Source organism: Ornithorhynchus anatinus, chromosome 19 (genome assembly GCF_004115215.2).
Source record: "Ornithorhynchus anatinus isolate Pmale09 chromosome 19, mOrnAna1.pri.v4, whole genome shotgun sequence".
Taxonomy (NCBI): Eukaryota; Metazoa; Chordata; class Mammalia; order Monotremata; family Ornithorhynchidae; genus Ornithorhynchus; species Ornithorhynchus anatinus.
In genome coordinates, this window is record NC_041746.1 from 7,708,449 (window position 1) to 7,717,339 (window position 8,891).

The 8,891-nt window shown below is 60.2% G+C and overlaps 1 protein-coding gene across 1 annotated transcript; it reads right to left on the reverse strand.

Moving 5' to 3' along the window:
- Window positions 1-1,297: 1,297 nt before the first annotated feature.
- Window positions 1,298-8,523, reverse strand: HLX (H2.0 like homeobox). Its single transcript, XM_029047715.1, has 4 exons — window positions 7,869-8,523; window positions 5,585-5,764; window positions 4,691-4,875; window positions 1,298-2,345 (listed from the first exon to the last, which is right to left on the reverse strand). Exons 1-4 carry the CDS (start codon window positions 8,479-8,481, stop codon window positions 1,893-1,895), a joined length of 1,431 nt encoding a protein of 476 aa, XP_028903548.1. The 5' UTR covers window positions 8,482-8,523; the 3' UTR covers window positions 1,298-1,892.
- Between the last annotated feature and the right edge of the window lie 368 nt (window positions 8,524-8,891).

Consider the following 8,891-nt stretch of genomic DNA (forward strand, 5'->3'; position numbering starts at 1 on the left):
CCTCAGTTTCCCCTGTAACTCGCTCTTCCTCTTCCCCGCTCCCAGGAATCTAAGAAGCGGTACCGTCCCCCGGCCCAAGACTTAAGCGGACCAAGCTTGTTTCTCTGCCCCTCGCCCCTCCTCGATCCCTACTTCTCTCCCTCCCTCCTTCCTTCTCTCCCTTCCCCCTGCTTGTCTGCTTCCCTTCTCCCTTCCCGCTCTCAAGAACTCCGGTCACCTTCCTTCCCCTTCGTCCCCCCTGCTGGACGCGTGGGTGGGGTGAGGGGAAGCCCGGAGTGAAGTCAAGACCACCTATTAAAAGCAATTTAGAATTGAAATGCCCCCCCCCACCCCCGCCCCTGAGCGTTTTTATTAGAAGAGATTCCAGGTGCTCTTCTCCCTTTGCGCTCTGGTGAGCTTGGACGGGTGGGGTCGTCGGGCAAAACTAAGGTGGGTTGGGGTGTCCGCTCTCCCAAGGGGTTTCGGGGATGGAGGCAGGGGACCCGGGGCGGTGTTTCGTGCTCAGGGAACCCCTTCGATATTTCCCCACTGACCCAGGACGCTCGGCGACTTCTGCCGGAGCACGAAGGGTTAGCCATGGCACGTTAATTAATTCATTAACGTGTCTAACTTTCACCAACCACCTAAAGCATGTGCAGCCAGTGATTGCTCAACTCATTTCATGAGAGCACGTCTTCAGGGCTTAACGGTGGGCGGACAGGGTTACACGTTCCAAACCCCCTCCTCAGTCTGCTCACCTCATTTTACAGTGCTCTTCGAGTACTATCGGCCCCCTGCCTCCTCATGCCTCCTGCCTCCAGCCTCCTCACTCCACCCTCCTCTCCAGCCTCTATCCTTCTGTGTCCTCTCCAGCTTCCAGCCTTCTCCCTCCATCTTGCAACTTCCTCCCTTCAGCTTCCAACCTCCTTTCTCCAGCCTCTTGCATCCTCTCTTCAGCTTCTAACCTCCTCTCCAGCCTCCTGCATCACCTTTCCAGCCTCCTGCATCCTCTCTCCAGCTTCCAACCTCCTCTCTCCAGCCTCCTCCCTCCCGCCTTCTGCCGAGTCCCTCCACCCCTTTTTCTTGCTGTCTAGATGATTCTAGGGCTCCTCTCGGTATTCGAGGTTGTTCTACTTCAGGTTCTTTTTGCCAGTGAACCTTCTTCTCTCCCCAACCCCATTCCTTTGGCGAAAGGGTCCTCCTGCCCCTCCCGAGCCCCTCCCCGGACCCTCTCCCGACCGCGACGGTGACCGTGATTCCCGACCCGCACCGTGCCGGTCCCGGGCCCGGCCCCCGGGCCCACCAGGCGCAGGCGGGGTTTACAAACCGTAATAAACATTTTATTTACAGGGATTTGGTTTTCCTCAGTGCAGCAACGTGTTGGCCGGAGTTTAGAAAGCGACGCCAGCGGTCGGGCGCCGGGGCAGTTCACAGTGAGAGTTGTTGCGGAAAGGTTTGGTTTAGAGGGGGGCGGGGAGCCAGCATCTGCCTGGGGGTCTCCCCCATCCCCCCTCCGGAGCCCCTGGGCCCGGCCCCGCGGCGGAGGAGACGGAGGGAGAGGGTCTATGTACAAAAGAGATCCCGCGGACCCGGGACTCTCCGGCCCACGACGGCCCGGAGGCCCGCCGGGCTGCGGGCTGAAGTCCAGGGAGCCGGTCCGTCCGAGATATAAATTAGCAAGAGTCCGGGCTGGCGGGGGCCGGGGGCCGGGGGCCGGGCTGTGGGCGGCCAGCTCGGCCCCTTCCTTCCCCTCTGTGGCCCGGCCCGTCCGTTGACCGGTCCTGCCCGCGGCCCGCCTGTGGCCGGTCCCGCCCGAGGCCCGGTCCTGCCCGGGTCCGGTCCTGCCCGGGTCCCCGTCCTGCCCGGGTCCGGTCCTGCCCGGGTCCGGTCCGGTCCCGTCCCGTCCGGGCTCCCTACAAGGCGGGCGTTTGGGGCGGGGGCGGCTGCGGGGTCTCGGTTTGGGCTGCGGGCGGGGTTGGGGTCCGGCCGAGCTCCGGGCCGCAGCTGGGGGGGCCGGGGGTGCAGGCCGGCCCGGACGACGAGGACGAGGACGAAGAGGAGGGCGAGGAGGACGAAGAGGAGGAGGAGGACGAGGACGAGGAGGACTTGATGACGCTGGTCTGGTGCAAGGGCGGCTCGGGCCCCTCAGTCCTTTCCGAGTCGCTGGGCGCCAGGTCGAGGGACTCGGGGTCGCTGGTGTCGCTGTCGCCGTCGGACCGGCCGGGGCTCCGCTCCTCCCGCTCGCCGCCCGCCGTCGGGCCCCCGCCGCCCGGCTTTTCCGCCGGCTCCTTGTCCTTGTCCTTCTGCGCCTGGGCTTCCTTCGAGTGCCGCCACTTCATCCGCCGGTTCTGGAACCAGACCTTCACCTGCCGATCGAACCATCCGCTCGGGGTCACCCGGGGCCCGGCAGGGGAGGCCGCCGACGGACCCCCGCCCAACCCGGACCCGCAGAGAGCGGCCAGGACCTGGGCCTGGGTCGGGTCACACCCATTCACACCCACCCACCCACCCACCCACACCCACTCACACACTCCCACGCCCTCCCTCAGGCACGGAGCCCGCAAAGGGACCTGGCCTTGGATCGGGTGGGTGGGTGGGTCACCCCATCCCTCCGCCCGAGAAATCGGGAACCCCGTACCCCTCCTCCGCACAGAGGATAGGACCTTCACCCCTCCGCCCCAAAGACATGGGGACCCCCCTACATCTCCCCCACACTGAGATAGGGGCTCCCACCGTTCTGCCCACAGGGATCAGGGACTCCATCCCTCTGCCCCCAAGAGATCGGGTCCTCTCCCCCCTCGTCCCCCACATACACACCTCCGCCCCATATTCATCTCCCCCCACCCCATACTTCCCCACCCTCTCCCCCTTTAGGGTTGAGGCTTTGGTCCTTATTGGAGGAGGACTCAGGGGTCCGTTTCACCTCCGGGGCCACTGTCGTTACTCGTTAGGACGAGGAGCTACATCACCATCGTCTCTGGAGTGGCCCTTGGCCAGTGGCCCGTGGCGAGGCTCTGCAGGACTCGTTCCCTCCCCTGGCCCCGGCCGGGACCCCTGCACTTAGGGACCCCACCCCCCCTCGGGACTCCCTTCCCCCCCTGCAGGGCACGGGAGAGGGGAGGTGGCCTTAGCGACCGAGATTCCGGTTGATGCCAGGCCTCGGAGTGACAGCCAGGGACAGGGAGGGGGAGGAGAGAGGGGCGAGAAGCCGCCCACAAGGGTCAGAAACTTAAGAGAACTTGGTGGAAAGGACTCAGAGGAAAGCCACTGCCTGGTCCCCATCGGCCCCGCCGCCGTCCAGCTCCCGTCAGCTCCGTCTAATACGCTGCGGGGCCTTCTCGGCCTCGGGACATTCCCTCCTCCTGGCAGGGCCAACAGGCTGGTGAGGGTCCGGCCAGGCTCCCGGCGGCCCGCTGTGTTTGGAGATAAACTAATCCCTCTGGGGGATCGGGAAACGCTGGAATTAAAAAATTCCCAAAGGAGGGAGCGTATATAAATATATAAATGATCCCCCCCCCCCCGTAGGACATCCTGCATTCACACGAGCTCTAGCTTCCCTTTTAAAAATAACATCCGCAGCTGGTGGAAAACGGACTCGGTCGATCAGTGAGACGGAGGGAGAGGGAGGAGAGAGGAGAGGGGAGAAAAAGAGGGACAGAGACCGAGAGAAAGACAGCGACAGAGGCCTAGAGAGAGACGGAGACGAAGGAAGGGTTTAAGATCTAAAATGCAAAGCGAGGAGATGGAGAGAACTTTCCTTCTGCTTCTCGAAGCCATGCAACAAGGGATTTTTTTTCTCGTTTAGATTTAAAGCCCAATATGTTAAAATCTGGTTTTGCTTGTAATACTTCACAATAAAACTGTAAGAAAAATGTCCTTTTGGTTTTGTAGGGATTTTTTTTGTTTGTTTTTGTTTGTTGTTGTTTGTTTTTTTTTTTGAGGGGCTGGGGCGGCGGAGAGCCTGGTGAACGGCCACTGCGTATTTTAAGAAAAGCATGAACCAGTTTTTTTTTCTTCTTCTTCTTCAGGAAACTGGGTGTTGCTTCAGAGACCACAGCGTTAGAGAATCGGGCGGGCTGCGGCACATCTCCCCGCGGAATACTCGCAGAAAAGGGGTGAATAATATGCCGTTTGAAGCGATGTTTTCACTTCCTCCCAGTTAGGGATTTCACAATCCAGCACCAAGCAGAAGCAGAAAAGGGGGAGGAGGAAAAGGAGAAGGAAGAAGAGGAGGAGGAGGAGAGGAGGAGGAGGAGGAGGTAGAGGAGGAGGTAGAGGAGGAGAAGGAGAAAGAGGAGGAGAAACAGCTCATGTTTTATTGGTTTTTATCTTTGAAATGCAACTGCCTCCTACGGCGAGTTGCAGGGCCCGTCAATTCCGCGGCCTCTTCGTTTTCTTGGTGGTACTTTTCACTCTGCCGAAACTAACACCCAGAGTATATTGGCATAATTGCCCAGGGGGGTCGCTAGACCTTTTACCTTCTTTACTTTCCTCTCTCCCCTCCTCCCCGTGGCCCCAATTTTCGCAACAAGAAGCACGAAATCCAAGATTTGTTGTTTCAACAGGGAGGAGATGCTTAATGTGTTTTCGCCGTCAGCAGCCAGTGTGAGCTAACGGAGGGGCCGAGTCAGGGGGACAGGCTTTGTGGGCGCCGGACTCTTGAGACCCCTCTCAAAATTGTCTGCCCCCGCGGTCCGCGAGAGGTCCTTACTTGAGCGTCTGTAAGACCCAGCATCGCGGCCAGCTGTTTTCTGTCCGGCTTGGTGACATATTTCTGAATTTCGAATCTTTTCTCCAAACCTTTCCTCTGCAGGTTAGAAAAAACAGCCCGGGACCAGGAGCGCTTCCTTTTATACGTCTGAGGCATTGTGTCTTTAGTTAGAACGGCGTAAGGACCTGTGGGTTTGGAGAAAGGGCGGGGGAGAGGGAAGGGGAAATAAGCGGAGGGGAAGAGAGCGGAGAGGCCTAGTTATTAATAAACACACGGGAGCGGAGGCGCGCGGGCAATCAGAGACGCTTAAATAAATATAAAAGCGGCAGATGGACCCAGCTCGATAGAGAAGGCCCACTGCCGGGACTCTCGGTTCTCTTGTCAAGAAGTGACCTTGCAATTTGGCAACTTGGCCTGATTGAGGCGATTATTCAGAAGTTGCTAAATATACAGCTTTTCCAGAGTCGTGGCAAAAGAAAACCCAACCCCAACCAACTACACTCGGTAGTATTCTTTTGGCTTTCGACTAATGGGCCGCCTAACTCGACTACTGTCTCTGGGGCCTCCCCATCAGCGCCCACTCCGGTCCCCACTCGGACTTCCAGCCACTCTGGTCCTCAGTAACGACCCTCTGTACTGGGTCACTGGGGAAAATCTTTCACTTTCTAGCATCTTCCCTCAGCCCGATAGCCCCCCACCTCCCACCCACGGAGGGCGGTGGGGAGGGGGAAAAGAGGGAGGGAGGGAAAGAGCGCTTGGACTCTGGCCTCTCTGACAGTCCATCTGCCCGACTGCCTTCTGCCCCCCCCCCTGGTCCCCCGCCGGACCTGAGCTCGGGCAGAAATGATCCCGGGGGTGATGGCAGTGGAGGAAAGAGAGGGCGGCGTTCGGTACCTGGAAAAGTGTCTTGAAACTGGTGCTGCACTGAACTTCTCGGGGTTGTGTTTAAGGGACCCAGGAGAGCAGAGGCCTCGTTAATGGGATCTAGAGACGCGAAGAACTGGCCGGCGGCGGGTTGCAGGGCAGGGAGGTGAACCCCGGTTTGTCGGCTGGTGGTTAGTAAGGAAGTGAGATCTGGGAGCACAGGAACAAGGAGATCCGGGTTACACGCAAGCAAATCCACACACCCCGAGCAAGACTACTTTTTTTTTTCCTTTTCTTTCCCCTCGTTTCCTCTAGTTTGTCTGTCCGGAGAAGCGGCTGAATGGACGAGTTTACCTGAGTTTTATGTGACCCTTTCTCTCCTTCCTCTCGCCTCCCTATAATTTTATTATAATTATCAGCATACCATCCAAGTCCTTTGAATGAACTAACCGCTTCCACCAACACACACGCACTTTCCTAAACACAATCCCCCTCCGTCTACAAAATCAGAGGCCTTTGAATGGCTAGCCGGTCAGGGAGTGTCGGGAAATTATATTACAACATCCCCATACCCGCATCAAAAAGAAAAAGAATTCAATAGTTTTAAAAACGGGATCTCCTTTTGTATACTACGTATCTATAGGGAACTGGGCTTGACACGGAGTCACGTATACAAGCCAAATTATACGTATCGGTAAAAAGTGTTCTTGTACAGAGACTTCAGATTTCTTTCGGCCACGTAACGCTGACACGGTGAGAGCTTGTTAATTAGAGGAGAAATTCATGCATTCCGTCATTCGATCGAATTGACTGGGCGCTTACCCTGCGCAGATCACTGTACTAAGCGCTTGGAAAGTACAGTACGGCCATAAAGAGAGAAAATCCCCGCCCACAACGAGCTCACGAACCCGACGAGTTAAAAAACGAATTCTTAGAAAATCTCGAGAAGGTATTCTTCGGCCTCTGCCTCTCTTTCTCTCCCCCCAACCGCACCCCCGCACCCGTCAAGGCTTCAAGGTCAACGAAGCGGTTAGGAAATGGCGGAAAAAAATGATGGTATTTGTTAAGCCCTTACTATGTGCCAAGCACTGTTCTAGGCGCTGAAATATGGTATCTGTTAAGAGCTTATTATGTGCCAAACACCGTTCTAAGCGCTGAAATACACTATCTGTTAAGCGCCGCCTCTGTGCCAAGCCCTGTTTTAAGCGCTGAAATATGGTACCTCCTAAGCACCGACTCTGTGCCAAGCACTGTTCTAGGCGCTGAAATATGGTATCTGTTAAGAGCTTATTATGTGCCAAACACTATTCTAAGCGCTGAAATACACTCTAAGCGCCGCCTCTGTGCCAAGCCCTGTTTTAAGCGCTGCAATATGGCATCTCCTAAGCGCCGACTCTGTGCCAAGCATTGCTCTAGGCGCTGAGACACAGTATCTGTTCAACTCCGAGTCTGGGCCCAGCACTGTTCTAGGCGCTGAGACAGAGTATCTCTTAAGCTCCGAGTCTGGGCCCAGCACTGCTCTAGGCGCTGAGACACAGTATCTGTTAAGCGCCGAGTCTGTGCCCAGCCCTGTTCTAGGCGCTGAGACGCAGTATCTCTTAAGCTCCGAGTCTGGGCCCAGCACTGCTCTAGGCGCTGAGACGCAGTATCTCTTAAGCTCCGAGTCTGTGCCCAGCCCTGTTCTAGGCGCTGAGACACAGTATCTCTTAAGCTCCGAGTTTGTGCCCAGCCCTGTTCTAGGCGCTGAAACACAGTATCTCTTAAGCGCCGAGTCTGTGCCCAGCCCTGTTCTAGGCGCTGAGACTTGGTATCTCTTAAGCTCCGAGTCTGGGCCCAGCACTGCTCTAGGCGCTGAGACGCAGTATGTCTTAAACTCCGACAGTTGGGCCCAGCCCTGTTCTAAGCGCTGAAGTGCTGTATTATCCGCTCAGCGCCGCCTCGGTGCCCAGCCCTGTTCTAAGCGCTGAGACACAGTATCTGTGAAGCTCCGACTCTGTGCCCAGCCCTGTTCTAAGCGCTGGGGTAAAGGCCGGGGAGGGAGGGGGGGGTCTTCCCCCTTGGGGCTCACGGTCTCCGCCGCCGGTTTCCAGAGCAGCGAAGCGACTTGGCGGCGGGGCCCAACTGTCATTCGCTCCTCCGACCGAATTTCCCGAGCTCTCACGGAGCTCTCACGCGCTCGGGAATGCGGCTCCGCGCACGGAAAAGACCCTAAGACCGGGGGACGGCGCGGGGCCCGGCCGGGCGCGCCGGTCCTGGGTGCGAGGCCTTCCCCCGTCCCCGTCCCCGTCCCCGTCCCCCCGCTCCGGCGCCTTACCTCTCAGGGTGTTGCCCTCCTTGACCTTGGGGTCGAATTCGGCGGAGAGGATGCGGTCGATGCCGAATTTGAGGTCCTTGCTGGCGGGGGCGGGGGGCTGTCCGGGGGCCGGGGCGTTGGGCCGGGGCTGCGGGGGCGGCGGGCGAGGGGGCGGATGGTGGGGCCGGTGCGGGGGCGGGTGGGGATGGTGGTGGTGGGGATGGTGATAGGCGGCGGCGGCGGCCAGCGGGGAGAGGCGGGCGGGGAAGGCGGCGGCGGGGGCGTCGGCGGGGGCGACGAGCGGGGTGGGGCGCAGCGGGGAGGAGGAGGAGGAGGAGGAGGAGGCGGCGGCGGCGGCGGCGGGGGCGTGCGGGAAGGCGGCGCGGGGCGGCGCGGGGAGCCCCTCGCCCGGCGGCCCGGCCTCCCCGCCGCCCGCCTGCAGGAGGTCGGCGATGCAGAAGGACGGCTTCTTGGCGGCGCCGGGCTCCGGGCCGAAGGAGCCGCAGGGCGCGGGCGCGGGCGCGGGCGCGGGCGGGGGCGCGCCGGGCGGGGCCGCGCCGGCCGGGGAGCAGTACGCCGCCGACCAGAGGCTGAAGTTGGAGGCGTAGAAGGGAGCGAGCCCCGCCGTGTACATCCCGCCCGGCCCGGCTCACGCCGGCGGCCGCTTTCGCTTCCCCGCGGGGCCGCGGATGGGGAGGCCGAGGGGGGGGGGGGGGCGGGGGACAGACGCCGCGGGCGCGCGCGCGGCGGGGACGCGCCTCCGGGCCGGTCCTCCTCCGTCCGCGCCCCCGCGCCGCCCGAGCGGGGGACAGAAAGCGCCGGGCCCCGGCACCCCCGGCCGGTCCCGCCAAAGAGTTGAAAACCACCGCGACGAGGACCGCGGGGCGGAAAAAAAGGGAAGGGGGGGGGAGGAAAAAAAAAAATCTCCTCTCCCCCAAAAGTCCCCAAGTTTTGTCAGCGGGCGCCTCGGCGGCTCCGGGGTAGGACCCCGAGCGGGCCGCTCATTGGTCGGCGCCGCAGCCAATGGGAGCGGCGGGAGGAGGC

Bases quoted from the DNA above. Each gene is read 5' to 3' on its own strand.
- HLX (XM_029047715.1), bottom strand. From the start codon at position 8,481: ATGTACACGGCGGGGCTCGCTCCCTTCTACGCCTCCAACTTCAGCCTC. The intron at 4,876-5,584 runs GTACCGAACGCC...CCAAACCCACAG, and splicing joins GTTTCAAGACACTTTTCCAG to GTCCTTACGCCGTTCTAACT. The intron at 2,346-4,690 runs GTAAGGACCTCT...TTCGATCGGCAG, and splicing joins TGGGTCTTACAGACGCTCAA to GTGAAGGTCTGGTTCCAGAA.